Raw genomic sequence first — 25,394 nt, 5'->3', positions numbered from 1 at the left:
TACATTTGCATTGCTACGAGTGCCTGTATCTAGTCTTTTCTTCCCCATGGACCCCTCTGATGCACCCCTCTGAGATATGGACTGATGGATCTATACTATGGCTGATGAACTGGGCATACTCCTTGCATGTCTTTCACCTGCTTCTTAAATGCTTTGATCAGTAGTAAAATAGTTATCAATGCCAATGTATAAATGATCATAATTAAATATTTTTGTTTAGTGTTGTTGTAGCTGTGTTGGTCCTGGGATATTAGAGAAAGAAAGGGGGTGAGGTAATCTCTTTTATTAGACTTTGTCTCCATAATAGGACATGTCAGTAAAAGCCTTATTGAAATAACCAGAGGCAGTACACCCCTTTGAGCTATTTTTTCAGGCTCTCAGCAAACTCAGCCTGACATCACTGTGATAGTTACACTCCTGGCTGATCTGAAGATTTATTTTGCAACTATTAAAAGGCAGAAACTTATTTTTAAATGAAAGGTGAGAGTCTGGAACATGAGATGGCAGGTCATGGAGGTGGAGCTCTACTGTACACCTAGGTGATCCCAATTGGAGTCCTGCACACACCCCTTACATGACCTCTGAATTCAGTCCTCTATTTTTTCAAGAGCTAATATCAGTTTGAGCCCTTTTGATAGGATATTTTTCCTCTCCTTATCTTCACCCTCTCTTTTTGCACACTCCCACTCTTCTTTCCTCTCACTCGGTGCCCCAATATAACCTTGGAAGGAGTTAAGGGACTACCGCTGCAAACCTTACCCCCCTATTAACTCTGTGCTTCAGTGCCTGAAGAGGATGCTGTGCTACAGCAATGCCTATATTTTTATGTTCGAGGTATATATAACGCATATAACAGGTGCAGCTATTGCTCACCTTTATAATGGCTTTAGTCTCTGAGTAGAGAGTGAAATTTTCTTCCAGAAGATTGCTAGTGAGTACAAGCCAAGTGACACTCCCCGAGAGGAATATGTTTCAAGGTAGTGATGAGGTGGACCCTGTGCAGCACGAGTGTAAGAACCCTGCTAGAGTCTTTGCCCGTTGTTCTGAAATATGTTTTAGTTTGAAACGTGTAAAGCTCTGCTATGGTTAAAATCAGCATCTCTAATGGATTCCATAAAAAAAAGCTATAAAAACATCAAGCGTTTTCCTTCATACCTAACAAAAACCACTTCCAGGTCTCTCAGACTCACATTGCTTGTGTGCCTAGGCACATGAATGTCAAGGTAAGTTTAACGTTTGAGCCTCTCTGGGATGCTTCCAATCAGGGCTGGCTCTAGCCATTTCGCTGCCCCAAGTATGGTGGCATGCCACAGGGGGCACTCTGCCGCTCGCTGGTCCCGCGGCTCCGGTGGATCTCCTGCAGACGTGGCTGCGGAGGGTCCGCTGGTATCGCGGCTGCGGTGGACCTCCCGCAGGCGTGCCTGCAGATGCTCCACCAGAGCCGCGGGACCAGCGGGAGGTCCACCAGAACTGCCTGCTGGCGTCCAGCAGAGCTCCCCCCATGGCATGCTGACCCAAGCACGTGCTTGGTGTGCTGGGGCCTGGAGCTGACCCTGCTTCCAATATTGTTTCTCCACCATTATTGTTTTTAGTAAGACTATTCCTGAAGCCAATATGGTCCCTATTAATTGAATCCATATATTTCCATTTTTACTCACACTTTCCTGCCTGGCTACTTACTATGCAACATGGTCTGATCAGCACTTATTCACCACGAGTGAACTTTGGGACCACATACCATTCCAGGACGTTTAACTGAAGCCCCAGCAATTTTCATGGAAAACCACTTATGGAATGGGAATAATGGGGAGTAGGAAGAACCCCAGTGGTACTTCAGACTGATCTTCCTACCAAGCACATTCTATTTACCCTCCTCTTCCTGTGTAATGAGAGAGCTCTCTGAGATTCCTTCCTTAAAATGACAATCTCAGACTTCCTTTGGGTCCATTCAATGAGCACTTAGCTTTTCAAGCTGTGCAAAAGTATTGATCGTCTCCTATCTGAAAGATCCTACCAAGTCTATATTCCAGGCCATAGGTGTTTTAATAGAAGAGTTCCTCATGCTGTTCAGTGGAGGGCTTTTTGTTTTGTTTTGTGATTCCATGAATCATGGTGTAGTAAGCATGGTACAGCATTAAAATGTGAAATGCTGTGGGAATTCTACAGGGTGTTTGAACAACCTCAGGATTGGGTTAAATTATGGGTAAAATGTATCAAGCTGCAGACTATACTGGTAACAGAATTAAACATCAAATTCAAAACAGTTCTGTACCACCAGTGGACCAGTTTAAGATAAGAATTTCTTAATTCTGAGAACAACTAAGATGAAAATATGATCAACCCACTGCAACAATTCTCACTTGCAATATTAACTTGTAGCATTTTAAATAATTTAACTTTGAAATCATCCAAGGATTTCTCTTTCTCAGAAGGACCAATTAACTGCTCATTAAGAAGACAAAGAAACTTAATACCAAACATTACTTTGAGTTAAGACGTAACATTTTCAAAAGTGCCTAAATAACTTAGGAGCATAAGGCCCATTTCCAAAAGTGACATAGGCACTAGAAGCTTAAATCCCATTGACTTTCAAGAGACCTAAGTGAAAATGGAACACTTAGTACTTGTAAGTGTTAAACAAATGTCCCCAAACAACAGTGTGTTGATGATGGAAAATAATCAGAGACATGGAAATAATTCTGTATGAGGGCAGTTTGGAAAGAGTCTCCCTGTTTAGAGAGGAGACTAAAATGGGACATAAATAGACGATAGTGAGCAATAGAGACAGAAAAATCAGGCTTCCCTAGCTGCTATTTCCCTTCACTCAAGGGACAAATAGACATTCAATGTACCTGAAAAGCAGCAAATTTACAACTCACAAAAGGAAATACTTTTTACATAGTACATAAATAACCTGTGCAGCTCATTGCCACAAGATATCACTGAGGCCAAGAACTTAGTAGGAGCCTACAAAGGATGACGTATTTAGAGGATAATGAGAACATCCAGAATAACATTAGCTAGGACGATTTTTTATAAGGAATATCTCTCTCTCTATCGTGAAAATGGTTTGAGCATTGGCCTTCTAAACCCAGGACTGTGAGTTCAGCTGCTGAGGGGGCTATTTAGGGAACTGGGGTAAAAATCTGTCTTGGGGATTGGCCCTGCTTTGAGCAGGGAGTTGGACTAGGTGACCTCCTGAGGTCCCTTCCAACCCTGATATTCTAAGTATAGACTTTAGGGGGAGGGATAGCTCAGTGGTTTTAGCATTGGCCTGTTAACCCAGGGTCATGAGTTCAATCTTAGAGGGGTCCATTTAGAGATCTGAGGCAAAAATCTGTCTGGGCATTGGTCCTGCCTTGAGCAGGGGTTTGGACTAGATGACCTCCTGAGGTCCCTTCCAACTGTGATATTCTATGATTCTATGACATTCAGTGGGAGTCAGGCACCTACCTGCCAATAAGATCACAGTAAGACATGTGTCTACCTTGACTGCACTGTTAAATATTTTTTGCTTATTTTGCTTCATTTCCTCCTTATTTCTTACACACGAGCTGTCAGAAGTGACATCTGAATGAGCTGCAACAGGCATGTAGAGGATGTTTAAAGCACAGTTGGCTCCCTGGAAGCAAGCACCTTTGTGCAGAGTAAAAAGGATATTGAGGCATTTGTCACTGGTATTGCAGCCTTGTTTCATGAAAACTCATGTTCATTGATGCAGATTTTGAAATATAATTTTAAAATCATTTTTGGCCAGCTTTTCTGCTGGTGTGTATTGGATTTGATCCATTGACATCCAGGGAGCTATGCTGATTGCCACCAGCTGAGGACCCAGGCCATATTGTTTGTGGAGGGCGGAAACAACCCACTTAGCTGCCTGTTGTAAAGCTTTGACTACAGAAGAGCAGATTTAAAATACACCATCACTTTGGTTCACTGCTCTCTCTTTTACGTATATTTCTGAAGTTGCGCTGTTTGTTAATCTTAATGTCCTATCAGTAGTGATGGAGTAGAGATGTTACCAGAGTAGAGAGTTGTAGGGTGATGAAGGTGTGACTAACGGCACTTCAGGTACAACAAGCACATCCTTCTGGTGGACTCAAATGGATGATGACAGAAGGCGGCTAGACTCTTGGAACACATCAAGCACAACTCTGTCCTGTGCTTTCATCTCAATGAGCAAAATGCAGCACTTCTCTCTCTTCTCTGTTTAACTAAACAGACCAGATTGTGGCCAACCCCACATAGGTGCACAAGAGGGGTTGGAAAGACCACATGGAGGAGCCTACTCCATCCATCCTTTTGTAGAGCCCAGCCTGAAATCCAGCGGGCAGTACAAAGTGCGCACACATCTAATGCCAGCGGCAGCACCTGACTCCCCAAAGGACCATGACCTTGGCTTCCCTTCCATAGTGGTAGCTAGGCTGAGCTGCTGCAGGGGAGTGGGATAGTCTAGTCCCATTGCACTCTGTAAATGAGGGCTAGAGTTCTTTGTTCCAGTGCATGCTCCTGCAGAGCCCCTAGCGGCATTCAGGCCGAGGCAGCTGGATTGCTTCCAGGACCAGCTCCTGCTGAGCAGCTGCTCCACACTCCCCCACCCCCAGTTTAGGTTGTAGTTTCTAGAAGCACAATCTAACCCAAAGTGTAGGTTGGTCACTGATTTAGCAGAATGTCCTTTTTTAATTGGACCATAGGATTTCATATAGCTGGTCCCTCTAGTTAAGTAGCCTGCCTCTTGCTATTGGCAGTAACTTGTTGTTTTAGGCTGAAATCCTTGCAATCCATCACGAAAACTGTGCAATACTGTACAGGTATATAGGGATGCAGCATCTGCCTTGGCACCGTGGTACTTAGCTTGCATACAGGAGTATGAGATTTGATCACCCTTGAAAGCAATTACAACAATCTCCTTTTAGTTAAGCAAAAATGCTAAATCTTCCAACATATGGATGTGATGTTTCCACTATAATTCATTGTGAATGATAGCAACCTAAATACAGCAAGCAATGTAGCATTTGTAATATAGGGCTGGGGGTTGCTGCTAGGAACCACAATACAAGTTTGCTCATTACACCCAGTCTATTATCATTGTCATTTCAGTTAGTTAACTAGCTAATATGCATATCGCTGTGTTACACACTTGATAAGACAACTCAAGTACCTTTCCCTTTTGCACTAAGGAATCAATGCAAAATTTTAGGGAAAAAAAAGCTGAAATAAAAATGACCTCCTTTTCCAGATCTTGCATCTTCCTTTAGACCAAATATACTGTCTGTCTGTCCATCTTCCTCTTTGCCTCAGAACTGATCAGAAAACAATCCACTCAAAACAGCTATTTGTATTTGTTTCTCTGTAAACAGTTGAATCTCCCCTTTAAAACAAACACAAACAAAAACCTTAAATGCAGCCCTGCAAAGCCTCTTTCATTCCCACTCTTCTTTGCACAGTTACCATAAAATTTCAGTGGAGTCAAAGTATTCAATAAGGAGCTGCCGTGAGAAAGCATAGCATTGGAAAAGCTGCCAGAGCAACGGATATATTTTGACATGTATTTGTGCATTGTTCTCACTTCTTACCCACGTCTTCAGCTAAAAGAGCGAGCATACCAACCTAAGGGGGAGTCCGCAGACAAACACATTTTGGGTTTGATTCTGCACAGTAGGGGTGCGGGGTACTGCACAGATATATGTCACCAAAAGATGATGAACAAGGCAGGGAGTCCAGGGCATCTGATTTTGCATTAATGAGAGTGCTGCTGTGTGGCTGCCTGGTAGCTAGAGAAACACCTAAGAAGTAATCTGAAGAAGAGCTCTGTGTAAGCTCCAAAGCTTGTCTCTCTCAACAACAGAAGTTGATCCCATAAAAGATATTACCTCACCCACCTTGCCTCTCGCAGATGGAAGTAGGTAGCGAGGTGCTTGATTACAATAATGGGAATGAGCTTATGCATAAGCCGATGTCTCAGACAATCCCATTCTTTACACGTGCCCCCGTCCGTTTCACCGTGTGCTTTTCAGAGTACAGGAATAAGTGTGCATTGGGGCTTGAGACTCTCTACCATACTGTGTGGAGAACTGTGCCAGTGGCCACATTTTCAAGAGTTCAGCACTCAACAGGTCCCATTTAGGTACCTAAATGAAAAACAATGGGAACTGCAGGGTACTGACCACTCTTGAAAACCTTCCCCACAGTGTCCACCTTCTTGGGCCTGCTCATAGCTTCCAGTCACTCTTGTACTGAAGCCCAGCAGCCTGGCATACCTTCCCTGCGCATCATTTAAGAACGTGCACAAACAAAGTTTTGGACATCCTGCTGCTTACCAGAACTCTCACCAGCTGATTCAGCACCTGTGTGCATAGTGTACTAGTAGCAGCTTCAGTCAGATCTTACTGTCAAACTGAATTACAATGTCCAGGCTTAAACAGTTTGAGGTCCTCCGTTTGCGGGAACAGCAATCTGATGTCAAGCTCTCCCAACAGTTGATATGCCCTCCCTAGTTGTAGTTGTGATTACAGCCCACTTCTCATCACCCATTTGTCTGTGTACATTCTGCACTTGTGAGGAATAGGTACGTGCTGAACCAGTTTAAGTCAGGTTTAAACTGATCTCAGAGCATCCATGTGCAAAGTTAAATCAGTTTAGCTAAATTGGTTTAATGTGTCACCTTCAATTCAACTGGTGCAACTTTTGTCTGTGGACAAACCCTTATTTTGGAGCACTGTATTATTTATTTATTCCAACTGGGTGTCATGCCTCTCCTTTTGCAAATTAGACTCCTTTGTCCGAGTTTCCTAATTATTGCCATTTCCTGAAAGGACACTGTCCAATACTTTGTCATTCTTAGTTTATATTTAGACTCCCCTTTAAAACTTGAAAATAAAATGTCCTTTCCTACTAATTTCATCCTTTCCTATTTGGCAAACTTTCCATGATTCTCCCACCACTGACTTTGTCTCCTTTCTAAATACCCAGCAATTAACACAACTCTTTATTTGCATGCCTGCACCACACTGAGGAGAATGTCAAGGAGCTTTAGAGCTAGCAGAGCAATCACAAAACATTCCCGTTGGGTGTTGTGCGAAAACAGTGCCTTTTCTGATTCTTTAATGGAAACTCCACCGGGACAGAGGGGTGGGGTTGTTTTATCAGTTTCAATTCATATTTAGAACCTCAGGGATATTTTCTCCTGTATTACAATAACTTTAGACTGGAGTCTTTTTAAGGAACCTAAGGGGACTGGCACTCCACTCCCTTGCTTTTCAGTGAGGGCTGGGTACTTAACTCTTGCAGTTGGTCTCATTGAAAACTTCAGCCTTAATGTACATCCCATTTTGGAATTGAACTACTTGAATACCAGATTTGAGTGCACCCCGTTTTCTTGCTTGGAAAATACCAACAGTGATAAAAAGTCTATTATTACCGGGGGGAATATTCTTCCTCTGAGCAGTATGGGACCATCCATTAGTAGTGTAAGTTTGAGCAGCCTCTAGACCAGGGCTGGGGCTAGCACAGATCAGCCCACAGGATCAAGAAGTTGTTGTTAGTAGAGATGGTCAAAAACCAGGATTACTTTTTATGAAAAATATGTCCCTTTTTGGTCAAAAATATTTCAAATTTTGAAGTTTTTCCAGCTAGCTCTAATAATTAGCTCCCTGGCAGCTCCCACCACTCCAATGAGCAGAGTACACTCAGAGAGAATCATTCTACTATTGCCTTTTATCCTCCAGAATAACTTATCAACCTTTATCTCATATGACACATGTAACAAGAAAAGGAAGCAAGAGGGAAAACAATTTCAGTGAAGTACCTCAGAGACTATAGTAAATGATCATGGATATGAGTTAATCTTGGTCGTACAAACCACTTTGTTGGCCGAGTTGCAATAAAACAAATACAAAGTTCATGTGATGTACAGTAAGTGAGCTCAAGGATGAGTAGGCAGAAAAACATGAGAATGGCTATTTTAATAGTGAAAAATGAGTACACTGATGAACCCCAAGACGCAGCAGTAATAATCCATGTTAGAATGGAATGACTGTGATTATTACATTTAGTGACACCATCTCATCTCGCCTCTCAGAACTGAAAAGGTTATTTTCCAGTACCTTTGGAGCCATATAATGGATGTAGCATGCTTCTAAATATCAAGATAGCCCACATTACGCACAACATAAGCCACCCTAGGTATCGAGCAGTAATATTAACATAAATGTGTGTCGCTGCTGTAGTTAGCAGCAGTTTGCTTCTAATAATGTTTAACAGAGATCACGCTTCTCTACTTCCCTTTCCTCCCCACCGTGATCTTTATGTAATTCATAACAGTGTGAAATATGTTTCTTCTCTGCAGATTGTGTTCCGGAAGATCAGTGATGTCAAACGTGAAGAAGAAGAGAGGATGAAAAGGAAGAATGAAGCGCCTCTGATTCTACCACCAGACCACCCGGTCCGTCGGCTGTTTCAAAGATTTAGGCAACAGAAAGAAGCTCGGCTAGCGGCAGAAAGGGGGAGGGATCCAGATGACCTGGATGTGGAAAAGGGCAACATTCTTGCAGAGCACTCTCGCACTATTGTGAAAGCTAGTATCATCACAGTCAGGGAGAGCCCTGCAACCCCTGGTTCGTACCAGTCTGCTTCAACATCTGGTGTGCCCGATCATGCCAAATTGCACGCCCCTACGTCAGACTATGCAGGGTGCAAAGTGTCCGGTGACTACCCAAGACGCAAAGGCTGGGCCAAATTCAAAGACGCTTGCGGAAAGGGGGAAGACTGGAACAAAGTATCCAAAGCAGAATCCATGGAGACTTTACCAGAAAGAACTAAAACTTCAGGAGAGACTACACTGAAGAAGACAGACTCTTGTGACAGTGGCATTACAAAAAGTGACTTGCGCTTGGATAATGTTGGGGAGACAAGGAGCCCTCAGGACCGAAGTCCTGTCCTTGCAGAGGTCAAGCATTCTTTTTACCCTATCCCAGAACAGACTCTTCAGGCTACCATGCTGGAAGTAAAACATGAGCTGAAAGAGGACATCAAGGCTTTAAACACAAAAATGAGCAGTATAGAAAAACAGCTTGCGGAGATACTAAGGATATTAACCTCAAGAAGAAGCTCTCAGTCACCACAGGAGCTGTTTGAAATATCAAGGCCTCAGTCTCCAGAATCAGAAAAGGACATTTTTGGAGCAAGCTGAGATGTTTCTCTTTTAAAAAACAAAAACCCACATAAACAAACACCCACCCACCCCAACTATTTTAAATTTAGCCTTTCTTGATGAAAACCAATGAGGGACCAGTTCATTAAGCATGTTCCCTGTTTCCAAAAAAAGGTACAGTAACAAGAATTGCAACCTCATGTCAAGATGGCAGCTGACACTGAAGTCTTTTTGACAGCAAGGGTAGAGTTTATAAAGTTCTTTTCATCTCCTTCATTGGTGCATCTTCCCCCCACCTTATGATACATGGATAATTATTTTTAAGACAGCAGCCATTCCTGCAAGCATTAGGTGACCTCATAGAGATTTATGGAGCTTGCCTTAGGTAACCAGCTCAGTTTTTGTATAGATATATAAGGACTTGCCAGGGTGCTTAAATTCTCAAGCAATCTTTTTTTTTTTTTTGGGCGGATACTGTCTTGATTGAGTGTACGTGTTAAATGTCACAGTATATTTTCCTACTGCAATGATAATGTGACGATATGTGGGAGGTTTATAAGGTTTCTTTTAAAAAGAAATATGCACTACTTAATTTCCAAAGGTATCTGTGGGTGGTATTATGTATTATCACTTAAGGTAAAACCCTGAAACTTCCTACATTTCATTTCAAATCTAGCACATGATAAAGTAATTGTAATGGGCAAACTCCTCAGATGAGGTCCTCCACACTCCCAAGAGCAGGGATACCGGATTCTCAAAAACTAACCATTTATAAAAATGCCCTTATACATTGTTAGTTTTGCTTTCCAATACCAATTTTTTTTTTACATAAACTCAAGAGGACAAAGAACTGTGCATGATGTATGCTTGAACATGGTGCTTCTTAGAATATGAAGCATTGCAATGTATCAGTGTCATTGTCCCATTCACAAGGCTTCCAGTCTATTATGAAAATATACTGTGCCATTGATGGTTCTAGTTAGGATTATCCTTCAGAAGTTTCTATTTTGATACTGTTCTTTGTTCATAATCAAAGGCTCTCACCAGACTTTTTAAGAATTTAGATGGTTGGAATTCTTTGTTTTCTCTCTACATCTTGTTATTGTACTTATGCTAACCTAGCTAGAACATCAATGGAAATGGTCAATACAAGGACCATGCTTAGTGTATACAAGTGTCAAGGATGCCCTCAACCAAAAAAGACATCTGCTTCTTAAAGGACTGTTCCCAAACCTTATGTTTTCATAATGCTACTGGATGTAAATATAAGCACTTTACCAAAGCTAGTAAATATCATTTAGTAATCATTAGATAAGGTAGTTTAGCCAGCATCCTGGCCTTGATAGATAGGGATACAGTTATAGGAAACACTTTAGCATTGTATTTAACAGTGCTTTAGGGATCTGACATGTGATATAACATTTTCTGGTTTTTCAGTCTGACAGACAAAGGGTCTTTCCACTGAGAGGGGTAGTGACTTTTGATCATTTACCTTTTGACAATACACACTTACTTCCAAAGGAGGTGTGATTGTTGTTTAAGGTTTGTTTCACATTAGATAATGGGGTTGCAAGGGAAATCAAGCCATTTGAAAGGGTTTCTGGTGACACACTGTCTGTAAATATTGCTGTTAATTGAGTATTCTTGAGAAGCAGCTGTGTGGGAACAATTCTTTAGGTTAGTAAAGAATAAAAACATATCAGTGACTCTCACATACAAGCACAGGTTTCATTTTGCTCACTTTATTTAGGACTCCATGGTTAGCTTTTTCTAGTGCTAATCGGTGTCTGTCATGTACCAAAGACACACAATATTAAGGAAAACTTTATTTGAACAAAGAAACTCACTGTATGTTTGCAGATCTATTGTAACTGCTGCTCTATATCTCATTTATAACTGTGTTGCGATTAACAAAACAAACCCAAACACATGTACACTTTTCAGTTCATGACCATGAAGTGACTTTTCATAGACTCTATCAATATATCTATTAAAGCCTATGTAATATTTGTCATATTAATTTTTAAAGCCTAAATCACACTCTTTGAGACAATGAATTATTAATTGATATTGGTATTTAGGGTCCTGAAAGTCCCAAAAAATTCTTTGGTCCCAGGTAAGAGTCTAATTCCTAAATCCATTCTAACTGGGATTAGTTCATCTTCCAAACACTAGTTTTGCTGGATAAAATTTTCAAAAAATGCCTAATTCCCACTGAAAATCAAGGGGACTTCAGCACTCGTGAAAACTTTACCCATCCATCTTCCACTGGAAAATATAATACCCATGTTTCTACGTGGTGGGCTAGGAGGAAACTATACAGCCTTCTAGTAGGTGGCTGCTTCCAGAAGTACTACAATGTAGGTACAGGAGAGTTAGAGACATAATCACAGTTCTCTGGCCCTGCCTAGCTCATATCTGATTCAATCTGCTCACTCAGCCAAATGACATTTGTGTAGGTCTCTCAGGGAAACTTTGTTGGTGTTGCTGAGTGCCTAACGTTGGAATGGCAGGACCAGAACTCAATAGCTCTATAATTACGGTACCTCCAGCATGGGAGGTCAAACTAAATTAACATGGGTCTGCACTTCTTGTGGCTAAGTTATTACTGTCTGAGCTCCTCCACCTGTGTATTACACAGTCATAGAGCCATGACTGCTATACTAACTGGTGTTTGAAGAACAGAACCCACCTGTAACATTCTCCGGCTTGTGAAGACTTCACGAGTTATAATGTGTTTTAGAATTATGGTTAACATTTAATGACTGTATGGGCTAGATGTAGCTTTGTAAATTCAGAGTATCGGCCCTTCAAGTCAGCACTGAAGTAAGTGGATGTACTCCAGATTTACACGGCTGGAACTGAAATCAGACGCTGGCCCGTTAAGGCTGTGTGAACCATCAGCTACTCAGACTAGTTGTAGGATATAGTTACAGCCGTCAGTGATTTCCATATATTGTAAGAGCATTTTTTAAAAAAGTGGTTGTTAAGGACCACACTCAGTTTTTGGATACACATATACACAGGCCTCCCATTGGGCTGTGAAGTCAACAAGACTTGTATGCTCCTGAAGTGAAATTAAAGCTCTGAATTGTTATTTCTTGTTCTTTGGTTTTGCTTCTCTCTGCTGCCTTATGTATTAGAAAAACTTTTGTGATCTTTTTTCTTTCAAACTATTTTTAAAATGTCCTCATTTTATTCATCTTAGAAATAGATGAATCCTACATATCAAATTCTATTAACCACCAAACCTTTGTAAATGCTATAAAAACCATGTTCACCCTTGTCTGGCATAGTGCTGCTGCAGTTTTACAACTTGCTGAATAGTCTTCATTTCAGCAGAAAGCCGTTACACACTTGATTTTTTACTTCAAAGTTGTAATTAGGTTGAAAATGGGATGCAGGTAGTTCAGATAAAGTAATAATGTGTTTTGGTTTAAATGGCAGGTTTTAAGAGTCAGTACTTAAATTATGTACATTACCCTAGGCATTACACGATTTAAAACAAATCTGTGTTCAGATACATTTACTTCTGTCTGATATTACGTGTATGCTGTTATAAACATTATTCTTGCTTTAAATTTCATTCACAGTGCGGTCCCGCTTTCCAGAGAACATCCAGTTTAACATCTGCGAAGGTGATGTTCTACTTCTACGGTACTTCGCTTTAATGAGCCGAAAGAGCTATTTGCTGTGAATATCCTGGTGATTTTTTTGACACAGTGTTGATAAGTTTGTGGAACAACTTAAAACACAATTTTTGTCTTTACTATATAAATTTCAGTGTATATGATAACATGTATACATACATACACACACATACATATATGTATGTATGTATGTATAGATAAGTCTATGGATTGTATATCAGTCAAATAACAGCACATCCTTCATTTAATGATTAAAAGTTCAGGAAGGGAACATAAGTTTTCCCCAGTAGATATCAATTGAAATATTCTAGTCTGGTATGTTTCTATTCATCATTAACTTTTTCAGGCCACAGCATTTCTTTGGTTTCTCTGCTAGGCCTAAAGTTAATTAACCTGACTAGCTTATGATACCATGACTGCGATGGGATCTGGCAAACTTTGTGACAGCCAGAAATTGGAAACACACACGAGGTTCAAAAACACGTCGGCATAATTGCTGAGAACCTGGTTCATAATCCACAGCTCGTTGCCATTCACTGTATCTCTAAAGCAAAGTTGAGCTAGTACTGGTTCTTGTGGTTTCTCCCCGAGGATGGAGTCCAGAATAAATGTTTTTTTTTTTCTGGTACCAGGTGCTGTCTCAAAGGTGCTGAGAATGCTATACTTACCCTGGGGCAAAGTGTCTTTCAATGACTTGAGTCAAACATTTCTTGTCACTGCACCTCTATTTTCTAATCCTGGCACTAGGGGTAGAAATGCACTTGCCATGTTGGCCTCTGAATTCTTGACTTCAACACAGGGGAAGCCAGTAGCCGAAGGCTCTGTCTTGTGAGTGTATAGGCAATAACAAAGTCTGTATTTCATCTGTACTTCTGAGTAATAAAGATAAACATCTCAAAGAACACCCCGCTAATTCAATGTGTGGTACAGGAAGTAATGATGTTTACTGTACTCTTGTTTCTAGACCACAGTGTTGTGGTGAACATTGATTCAATTAATTTAAAAATAAAGCTGCTTGCAATAAAACATTCAACACTTAGCCTTAAGACCCTTCATAAGTGAGTTCAAACTGTGATTCAGTTCTGTAGTGTTTACAGTGTTGTCTAAATATAAAGCACTTTGATTAGCTTTTTAAGTCTAATGGAAGTCACTTGTAGGTAATTACTTATTGCCGCCTTATTAGTTAAATAAATGACTCCAGCAGCCCTTTCCCCCACAGAAAACATCATTGTCTAAACACTTTTGTATATCAGGGAGCTGACACATCTATTGTTGAAGTGTTTGTGTTTAGGTGGTGGTTTGGGGTTTTTTTTTTTACAGTTTAATAAATCTGATGTGACTTTACTCGCAATTGTTATTTGTTTCAAACTGATTTGAGTGTTGTGTAAACACATTTAATGTGTAATTCCAGAGCATCTCTGTAACTGGATTTAAATGCCCAATGTTAACGAAGTAACTTGGGGTTTTCATGAAACTGCTCTGAAAAACTAGTGACTTTATTTTTTTTGGTCTTATTCCCACTGAATATGTCACTAAAGTAGGAAAAGAATCACTTTAGCTGTAGATGGGAAGTTCAATAATCTTGTATCAGGATTAACTGCTATATAAAGAAATATGATTTTCTAATGAATGTGCTATATTACTGTACTACATAGAATCAATATTTGTACATCTGTTGGAAATCTGTCTGCGTTTAAATATTTAGCCACCACTGCATGGACACTTTATTGATATGCAGTTATGCAGTTGCTCTGGCGCTTTTAAATGTATTTCACTTGTTTTCATCTCTTCAGAAACCCACTCTCTTGGGTTTTTTTTTTTCTTTGCATTTGTCACTTTGTTCAATCAAGCATGAATTAAAAGAGAAAAGAATGAGTAGATACTATTTTTGTGGTCAGCAGAGACGCTGCCAGTAGATATACTGTATAGCTCCTGTTTTGGAATGTTCAAATACAGTTGCAGTCACCTACATTAATATGCCCTTATCAACATTTTTAAACAAGCACAAATACTATTTGTAAAAAAAAAGTTTAATTTTATTTATTATAGTAATAAACTATTTTATACATTATAACTGTCTGGGTGTGTTTTATATTTGCATGGAGAAATGACAAGGGATAATTTGCCAACCATTTTGGCTAGATTTCTTCTTTTCTTGTTAGGTAGCTGATTACAATGTGTTCATCTTGATATATTTTTGGCATCTGCTATAGAATCTATAATACCAGTTTTAGTCAATTGTGTTAAGGCTCATACAGATTATATCTATATAAGCATCATTAATTACTCAGGTTTTTTAAATTAGATTTCAGTTGGTTGTGCACCATTAAACCCTACAGTAAATTGAATAGTTCCAGGGTCACTGTAAATGGAACTCAGATAATTTAAAAATAAACAACCAACCTGAGCTCCTAGGTGGCTGTGTGGAGTGGGGCTGGAACTCTATCTTTTATCCAGCTTGCAATGAATTCACTAGTAATGGAGAATCATTCCCATCTGAAGACTGGCTGGTGGCCTATTTGAAATGAGCTGGTGGACTCAGATGCCAGAGGATGAGTAGCCTTGTAGACTAATGCATATTGCATTTGTTGTTGCCATATCTAGGTATATCTTACAAGAATGTGAAACACTTGCTTCTAACAATTAGCATGGGTCAAACACACCATGCCCCTGCTCCCCTCACCCACTGATGAAAAAACTACCAGGGCTCTGGCTTTAAATTAAGAAGCCAAAGTGAAGAAATACATCTTGTAATGCAGTCTAAAAATTGCCAAGATTGAGAGCATTCCCCAAGACAAAGTGAATTCTGGATGTCCTGCCTGGCTCCAGGAGGTCAATCCTGGATTGAGGTTCCTGAGGAGGCACCAGTGTCATGACTAATATTACTACAATTGGCTATAATTAACACCCTTGTTGGCTGTCTCAGCAGAGACAGTGAGGGCCAAGCATGCAAGGAAACCGAACTACTGTTCTTAGTCTAGAAGTCGTCCTTGCAGGTCAGGGTTGAGGCATATTGCTGGAGTAGTGTGGGGAAGCTTGTATTGCTTCTGCTCTTGGTGAACAGCACCCTGTCTGTGGATAAGGAGAGGGTTTCGGTCTCCAGAACCGTCAACCTGGATTCCTTGTTTCAACCCTGTGACCTGTAACCCCATTCCTATTTTTCATTTTGTGTCCCCTGCAATCAGTTAAGTTAAGTTCTGGGTTTTGAGGCGTATCCCCCATATGATGGGGTGGGCCTTTTGTTGTTGCGCTGGTTGGTTCTGCCCACGTGCCAGGATTTAAGTAGACTAGTACTGTTCATTAGCACTGTTATCCGTAAGCTTTTATAATTACAATCTTGTGCATCTTTCCACGCTTGTTAATCCCATAGTGAAAAATCCTGTCATATTTTCAAACTTAAGATGCTGAATTGCAGCCTCTTTTTTAATGTCCACAATGACAAATTGTGAGCAGGCAGGTGCAACATGCTATTCCTTGAGCTGAGATACAAAATGAAAAAAAAATAATGGAGATATACCCATCTCCTAGAACTTGAAAGGTCATTGAGTCCAGCCCCCTGCCTTCACTAGCAGGACCAAGTACTGATTTTGTCCCAGATCCCTAAGCGGCTCCCTCAAGGGCTGAACTCACAACCCTGGATTAGCAAGCCAATGCTCAAACCACTGAGCTATCCCTCCCCTCAACCTGTGTGGCTAGCTGCAACCACTGCTCCAAAAGTTATTTGCCCAGAGATATACCTGTATTTCCAAAGATGCTTTAGAATACTGCATCTTTGCTCAAATACGCTGGAATGGAGTCATGTGTTCTCCAGAAGTGGGATGGTCTGTGCTTACAGACTGTCACCAATCATGAATGTAGTTGTGGCAGATTTTACACACGTATGCAAGATGGAATGACCAGTGCCTGGCAGCCTCCTGAGCTGCGTAGTCAATAAGGAGCTCTGTGCCTTTGCCATAAGAAATTTTACACATCTTATATCTAATTATGGATGTGTCACTCTCAGTACAAGACTAGTACTATTAAATTCTATTGGGCCAACCTACCTGCAGGAATATTTGTTACCGTCACATGTATCATCGAGCTGGAGGCTAGCGCGGGAGGTACGCTTTCTGAGAACAAGAGGAAAGCTTTTCTTACTGTGGAATCTGCAGTTTTGCACAACTCTGCCACTCAGTCAGTGACATCCTGCCAGGCAAGGTGAAAGCTTTGGTTTCCAGAGTAATTTCACATTCGTGAGTTGTTGGATGTTGTTGTTACTCTTTTGGATACTCTGTTTGGTGATGGGGTGTTAATACCATATTTTGGTTCTTAGTTTACTTTGGCAGCATTCAGGCTCCCATGTTTTTCTGCATCAGTGTACTGTTATTAGATGTAAAGTCCAGCTCCAGGAAACAGCATGGGGATTTGTGACATTTTGCAGAACAATGAAGCCATAAAACAATTCATTTTTGCTGACTCACCCATGTGCAGTAGCAGTAGTCTTTACCTGAATATGTCCACCCAAGTTACTAACAGAACTGCAAAAAAACCCCAAGCCTTCATTGTCTTAAACCTCAGAATAATATGAACTAAAGAACTTCTGAACATTGGGTAGGTATATTAAGAGAGACCACACTGTATGGGAACAGCTTATGAAACAGAAAGAACTGCAGCACTTTGAGAACACATAGTACCTCTCTCAGCGAAGGGAAAGTTCTCTGGTTTATGCACTGAGGCATGTCTCCTAAGATGTGGGATGTCTGAGCTGATAAGTTAGCTTGTGCTATCCTTGTGTTTCACTGAGACACTGCATGACATGAAACGCAGCATCCCCAACCACAAAATGTTGCAAGACATGCAATATTTTTATGAATTAGAATAACCAAAATGTAGGGCTAGAAAGGGCCCCAAGAAGTTATCTATGCCAGTCTGCTGTGCCAAAACAGAATCATGTAAACTAGATAATCCCAGACAGGTGTCTGTCCTATCTGTTCTTAAAAACCTCAATAATAGGGATTCTAGAACCTCCCTTGGAAGCCTATTCCACTGTTTACCTACTCTTTATATTTAAAAAGCTTTTCCTAATAGTTAACCTAGAGCTCCCTTGCTGCACATTAAGCCCGTTACGTCTTGTCCTACCTTCACTGGCCATGGAGAACAATTCATCAGCCCTCTTTATAACAGCCCTTAACACATTTAAAGACAGTCTTAGTTTCTCAGGCCTAAACATGACCAGTTTTTGTATCCTTTCCTCACAGGTTAGGTTTTCTAAACCTTTCATAATCTTTGTTGCTCTCCTCTCGATGCCCTCCAGTCTTCCCACATCTTTCCTAAAGACTGGTAGCCAGAACTGGACACAGTACTCCTGCTGAGGCCTCACCACTGCCGAGTGGAGCAGGACAATCACCTCATGTGTACATACAACCAGTCTCTTAATACACCCCTTTTAGCCTTTTTTGCAAATGTATCACACTGTTAACTCATATTCAATTTTTCATCCACTTTTACTGCAGTATTGCCAGCCAGTTATTTCCCATTTTGTAGTTGTGCATTTGATTTTTTCCTTCCTAAGTGAAATTCTTCACACTTGTTTTATTGAATATCATATCGCTAAATTCAGAGCAATTCTCCAATTTGTCAAGGTCCTTTTGAATACTAATCCTGTCCTCCAAAGTGCTAGCAATCCCTCCCAGGTTGGTGTCATCTGTATATTTTTGAGCATATTCTCTACTCTATTATCAAAGACACTAATTAAAATAAAGAACAGGACTGACCCCTGCAGGACCCCCACTAGATAGGTCCTCCCTGTTTGACAGTGAATTATTGATAACTAGTCTTTGAGTGTGGTCTTTCAACAGTTCTGCTTGTGCAACCAGCTTATAATAATTTAATCTAGACTGCATTTCCCTAGTTTTGCTTATGAGAATGTCATGTGGGACTTTATCAAAAGCCTTACTAAAACCAAGATCTATCTTGTCTACTGCTCCTTATCCATTAGACCAGTAATTCTGTTATAGAAGGAAAATGATTTGTTCTTGACAAATTTATGCTGGCTCTTCCTTATAACCCTATAATCCTCTAGGGTTTACAAACTGATTGTTTAATAATTTGTTCCCAGTATCTTTCCAGGTATCAAAGTTAGGCTGAGTGGTCTAGAATTCCCCAGGTGGTCTTTGGTACTGCTAATCCATATGCAAAGTGTGATAACAACCGGCACAAACAGTATAAGAAATGGTGCCAAATATTTTGTCAGCTAGAGGTTTGCTCTTTGTCATAGAATGCTAATGACAGTGGATAGTACCTGTAAGAAACTAGCTAGGAAGCTAGTCCTGGATCTGAGAGGCAGAATGTGATTCAAACGTGTGAAGAGCCAATTAGGGAAGAGGAATAGCTTGTTCTCTAAACATATGTATGTGTCAGATGCACAGATAAGAAACCCCTATTCAGAACCACATCTGCACACACACATCTGTGTTCAAGACAAACAGAGGCATATAACCTATGTTCTGCTCCTAGGCTGAATAGCATATAACATATGTTCTGCTCCATTTTTTTCCCAGATACTTTTCTCCAAATCAAGCTCAAATTCAAGCCCTCAGCTGGCAAAGGTATAGTTTAAAACACATTTTTTTGAAGTTTCATCTATAATTTCAAACTCCCAGCCTTTCCCTCTTACAATTCTAGCTTGTGCTATATAGCAGGGAGAAGTGCAAGAATCAAGAGAGACAAGGACATCACTTGCTTCACTGCTGGAATGACATACAATTCTTACTATCTTAGCAATATTCATATTGCTTTGTCAACATTTGTGTTATATTAATTGATGTAGTTTTCTTTACTGTGAATAAAGATGAATGTTTCTCGTAAATTAATGTGAAAGGGAAGTGGTTAGTAGACGGCTAAAGTCTGCCTTCAGATACACATGTAAGTCTCACTGAAATCAATGAAATTTGCATGTGTGTACGAAGGGCACGCTTTGGCTCAGTCGTGCATCCACATCCATGTTCTCATAGCTGGTACATGCTACCTACAGGGGAAGGAATAAACTATATAGTGAAGAAAATTTGGTTTGATGTTGTGACTTCCATCTGCAAGGCTGATCGAAGTACCTGGAAAAGCAGGGGAGTTAACAAATGTGTGTGTGTGAATATTAGATATTGTTAACATGCTGGATGTTGGAATTAAATGCAACAGGCGTTACGTACTCAGCAATAGCTCAAACACGGTGTTACAACAGTCTATTCTTTGTGAGCAAAGCTTTAGGATGAATGAAAAGTGGATTACTCACAAATCCTTTCAAGCAAGCTGATTTTGTGAAATTTGTTTTACAGCTAAGGAGCTGAAAACGTTTCAAAGAAACGCACTGCTGACTGTAAGGGAGAAAACTTATTATAAATTATTTGTGTGAAGCTCCAGAACAGACTAATATTATGTTGAGTAGATGATAAAAAGTGTGGCCTGTGTATGCATATAGACCTTGAAGCAGACCAACTTCTAAGTTTTAGAATCCAAATTTTCTTGCTAAATGTGGACCCTAATACCATTAAACAATTCCAGTCTTAATCACAATGAAAATAAAACCTTGCCCTTCCTTACACACCAAATTCTTACATTAGTCCCTAAAAGATTTTAATCTCTTATATTTGCAGTGGGCTACATTTTCTGAACTATTAGTGCCTAACCCTTCAGTGTAGCAAGTGTGTAGAACAGGGGTTGGCAAGCTATGGCGAACATGCCAAAGGAGGCACTTGAGCCGATTTTTACTGGCATGCTGCTGCCAGTCGGGGTCCTGGCTGCTGACCCTGCTCAGACCCCACCTGCCTGGGTGAACGGAATCCTAGGCTGGCAGCGGGCTGAGTGGGGCTGCTCAGCCTGCCGCTGGTCTGGGGTTCCGTCCGCTGGTCCCGCTCCGCCAGCTGCCGGTGTAGGCTTCTGGCCGCTGGCCCCTTGCCAGCCAGGGTCCTGGCCCCTCTGAGCCTGCTGCTGGCCTGAATGGATGGAACCCCGTGTCAGCAGTGGGCTGAGCAGGGCCAGCGGATGGAACCCCAGACCGGCAGCGGGTTGAGCGGCTCAGCACGCTACTGGTCTGGGGTTCTGTCTGCTGCTTGCGCTGCAGGTCTGGGGTCCTGGCCACTGGCCCCGCTCAGCCTGCTGCTGGCCTGGATGGACCCCGGGCCAGCAGCACCTGAGTGGGGATGGCGGACAGTTTGGGGTTCTTTCGAGAGCCCCTGCAAATGTAAAATTTATTTTGGCAAGGGAAACCTTAAATTACTGAAGACCTGGCATGCCACTCCTCAAAGGCTGCCAACCCCTGGTGTAGAATATAAAATAATCCTGACTGCTGTATTTGCTTTATTTTTTACAGTTTTTTTAAACTAACAACACTTTAAATCGTTAAAACTGAAACAATCCTTAAAATCTAAGAGCCAGCGTTTCAAAAAGTGGTCAGTACCCATAACTGGGGCCAGGTTAAATAACATTTACCAACAGGTACCATACTCTTTTGTAGATCGTGACACTTTACATGACAGCAACTGCATTTGACCACATAACTTGGTTACTGTTAATAAAGAAAGGATTTTTGTAACATCCTTTACAGTAACACTTTTTAGCTGTTTGTGTCTTCAAACCCCAATTATATTTGTGTGCAGGTAGAGTTGATATACAGAACGGCAACTGGAACGGATTTCATTTCTTTGCAAAATAAATACAGAGCTTCCATCTCCACAACAATATGGATCATGTCTACTGTAAATGAACAATACAAAGACACCTTCCCTGCCCCTTCTCTATACACACAAGGGAATCCAAGCTCATATACTACTGATTAGCCCTTTATAAACCCCAACTTGTCAAGCATCACAACAGTCTTATGCGGTAAATTATCATCCTCATTTTAAAGAGGAGGTCCCTGAGGCGTAAAGAGGTGAAGTGACTTGCCCAAGATCACAAAGGGTCTCTGTACAGCCCTCTGGGGTCCTGGTCCATGACTAGGGCTCATAGGCCTTAAGGTAATAATAGCTTGGAGTAGATCTTTGTTTCAGTTCCTGTGCTTAGACTGTATCAGGTGTGTGGGCACACACATCATCAGCCTGGAGGTCTGTAAAGATCATAGTCAGTATGAGGAAGCTCTTGTATCCAGGAAATACTTCAGTAGTATGGAGAAGAGCCTGCCTTCTACTCCACCTGTGAGAACTCCCTATATATAAATAAGGGGACGGAGCCTCAAGCACCTAAGACAATTTACAGCAGCTGAGGATCAAAGTTGTTTTTAGACAGCAGCACTATAGCTCCAAGGAAGACTTAACTAAATCCTCTCCAGCCCTCTGCACTAGAATCACACCTCAAAACGCCCCATGCTGAGGGTTGCAGTGAGACTTGTGCTGGCCTTCTGCACAAGTTAGACTGCTCCCCTCTGTTGTAGTCTTTTAATTTTGCCGTTTTAGGATGTATAGCTGATGTGTTCTAAATCTGTGATAATCTAACAGCTGCAACTTTCCTCCAAGTTCTATTCTTCTGTAAGGGTGCAGAAAACCAGGCCCCTACTTGTGTTAACATTCCCAGGCTCTTGTTCTGATACAGGGATGGCGAGGGCAGCAGGCTGAGGACAGAAGTAGGAACAGAAATTTGTGAATTCCAGTCCCATCTCAGAGACAGGCCATTGCAAATCGTTTCAGATTTCTGCCCTCACAAGTGTAATAGCAATGATAATAGCAAATGCCAGTACTTACATCCCTACTTCTCCAGGGGTTGAGAGGGTTAACTGGTAAATGTTTGTAAAGATGGAATCACTGTATAAATATTATTTATCTTTTGAACTTGGGGTTCTCATCACCTCTGCATGTGAGTCTTTCCCAGGGGCAGCTCTTTCAAATTACACGACTGCACAGTTAAATAGTAGAGGACAGTTTTAAAAGGCACAAAGGAGAATGAAGCTTTCCATAGGAGCTGGGCACTGAACTCATTTATACCTTTGATCACTTCCCTCTGTAAGCCTTCCTTAAACAATGTTACCTCCTTGGAGTTAGTAGCATCATTTTCAAAGCAAGTGGACCCTTTCCTAATGCTTCCCTGCCCAGGTGCTTCCTTAAAATCCTTTATCAACTGGGTAGGTAAGCCATTGATCTTTAAATGCTGTTCCCAGTAGTTATTTTATGTGTCATCCAGGTTTTGAGACCAAGAAGGACTCAACTACCAAATGCATTAGTGCAGGGATATCAAATGCCTTGGTCCACAAAAAATTCATTAATATTGTCAAGAAAGACATGCTCCAGAGCGAGTGCTAATACAATTTAAACTTCATAGGTCATATGCCAAGTTATACTGCTTGATTATATGTTCAGTGAATTTTCAGTGGTTGGATGGTACATCCACCTGCAGTAAGTCCCTGTCACTACCCAGCGCTATTTAGGAGTTTTGTTAGGTCACATTTGACACTGATTTTTTTTAACTTATGTGCTGAATGTCATGCGGGTGTTCATATACTGCAGGTATTGCATTTAAAGAGCATTTGAGCCACTTCTGAAAGTAGCTGATTGCCACTACTAAAGGCTAGTTGCACTTAATCAATGTGATCCTGTCTAAGGAGGAAAGATGACAAAGCCAGGCTTACCTGTGGTCAAGCCTTGCAAAGAACTCACACAGTCTCATCCTGTCTCTAGCTTCTGTCTTGCCCTAGTGCGACACTCAATATAAGGAAGACAGAGATGGGGAATCCTTCAAGAATGGAAAGTGAGTGAGAGGACTTTTGTTATCTTAAAAGGACGTGGTTCTAAGTTAATTGCAATCAGTCTGCACACTGTTAAACATGGCAGTCCCTATTTACACTCAGTGCTAACTCATGGTTAACATCATGTAAGTTAGCACTGGGAAATGATATTCTGTTATAACACATGTTGATAAGCTCAATACAGAGGAAAAGCCTGACTCCTGGTGGAGCAATAACTTCATATCCAAGAAGCCAGATTTCTAAGGGCAATGAGGTAGATGCCAAAGTCGTAGTAGTTTTGTTACGAATGATTAGGGAAGCCAAATTATAGGTGCAAAAGTAGAGGCAGTGTGAAAATGTGAACTTAAAGTTACTCAACTCAGCCTTTGTATACAGATCTGAACAAGTAGAATGGGGTTTCTTTTCTCTCTGGTCTGCTAGGCCTTGGGAAGTGGAGGTGACATCCTTGAAAAGTTCTCATCCTGGGAGCTGTCATGGTCTGCCCCAAAACATGGGATGCACAAGCCCTGGTGACTCATCAGCTACACGCTCTTCTTGTAGGTGAGTCACTTCAGCAAGCAGCTGGGACATATCAACTTGTCAGCCACCTTGACTGAATCCTGCACCTGATACAAATCAAACCCACTAAATGTGCGAAAACTCAAATGAAACAGCCCTTGGTGGTGATTTTTGGTGTAGTGTGATAATGCGGCTAAAAATGAAACTCACGAACAGCAAGCTGTGTTAAATTCAGTACATGTGAACCAACCCCTAGGTATCAAAATCCTTGAGGGGAGTCAGTTGAGAAGTGCAGTATGCTCAGTAGTTCTCAGGGGTCCCTTCGCAGAAGGAACAAGCTATTGTAATGCAGATTTCCCCAACTTCTTCACAAGATTTCACACATTGTGTCCCCTCTGCAAGCCTCAGAGGGAGCAGTATTTCAACTGCCCCCACTGGATTAAAAGGGAAGACTTGGCTAATAAAATAGGCTGCGCTCCTAGAGAATTATTTTCTAGTAGACGGCAGAATGTGTGACAGGAGAGTGAGCTATTGCACTCTATTGGGAGAGGGGATGAGTATCAGTATAAGAAAACAGTAGAAAGCTACGCCATACTGTGCAGCTCCATCTCTTTACTCTTCTCAGCTACATTAGACAGACAGTTCCACAAAACTCTAGGGGGCATGCTTAGGGATAATGAATGAGAGAAGCAACTGGTCCCAGAGGCAGACTCCACGGAAGATACTTATCTTTGGAAATATATGAAGGTATGCAGGGGCAGGAGGTGGCATTTGCTAGTGTGATGAATGACTAAGTCTGCCTTGGGTTTTTATAGCTAAGCTGTTTTTCCTTTGACCTGTGTTAAGTAGATTAATTCAACTAAGCTGCTTTTAGTTCTCAGATGTGAAACATATGTGAGCACAGTTCTACGCGCCATCTGTAATCAAGGCAGAACTGATTAGCATAATCTTACAGATACAATTATCATCAAGGATGACGTGGGCTGTCTTAACTCAAAACCAAATACTTGGGGGAGGAAGGGTTGTGTGAGAGATCCGGACAACCACATTTTTCAGATCTTTCCCGGCACTTGTTGAATACATATATTGCAATGGGCACATCCAGCCAGCCTGCTGCTTAGGATTGTTTTGAAAAACACGGCACCAATTTCACAAGAACCTTCATAGGTGTCAAGTGCAGCAGCAGGTACCCAAATTTTAATTCAGCCTCACAATCAATGACAGCTAAGCATTGTCTTCATCATTGCATTTTCTACCATGCAACGACAAGGGATGTGGTAACTTCACACGTTCAAAGGGCATCTGATTTACATAAGTGCCCACTAGTCTAGGGCCCCGCTCCTTTGGTGTAAAAATGGCTATGTATTATTTGGGGAACCTGGAAAAA

The 25,394-nt window shown here is 41.2% G+C and overlaps 2 protein-coding genes across 3 annotated transcripts in view; both read left to right on the top strand.

Moving 5' to 3' along the window:
• KCNH1 (potassium voltage-gated channel subfamily H member 1) overlaps positions 1-9,190 on the top strand; it is a 334,033-nt gene extending 324,843 nt beyond the window's left edge. For both annotated transcript variants that reach the window (XM_050951795.1, XM_050951794.1), the window contains one exon: positions 8,348-9,190. In XM_050951795.1, the coding sequence (XP_050807752.1) occupies positions 8,348-9,190 (843 nt within the window). The remainder of the gene's footprint in view (positions 1-8,347) is intronic.
• The window catches only part of LPGAT1 (lysophosphatidylglycerol acyltransferase 1), a 947,911-nt gene that overhangs the window by 915,571 nt on the left and 6,946 nt on the right, over positions 1-25,394 (top strand). The gene's annotated exons all lie outside the window — the stretch shown is intronic.

This window comes from Gopherus flavomarginatus, chromosome 4 (assembly GCF_025201925.1).
Source record: "Gopherus flavomarginatus isolate rGopFla2 chromosome 4, rGopFla2.mat.asm, whole genome shotgun sequence".
In the NCBI taxonomy this organism is placed as follows: Eukaryota; Metazoa; Chordata; order Testudines; family Testudinidae; genus Gopherus; species Gopherus flavomarginatus.
Note: the sequence above shows the minus strand (reverse complement) of the source record. Positions and strands in the feature narration are given on the sequence as shown.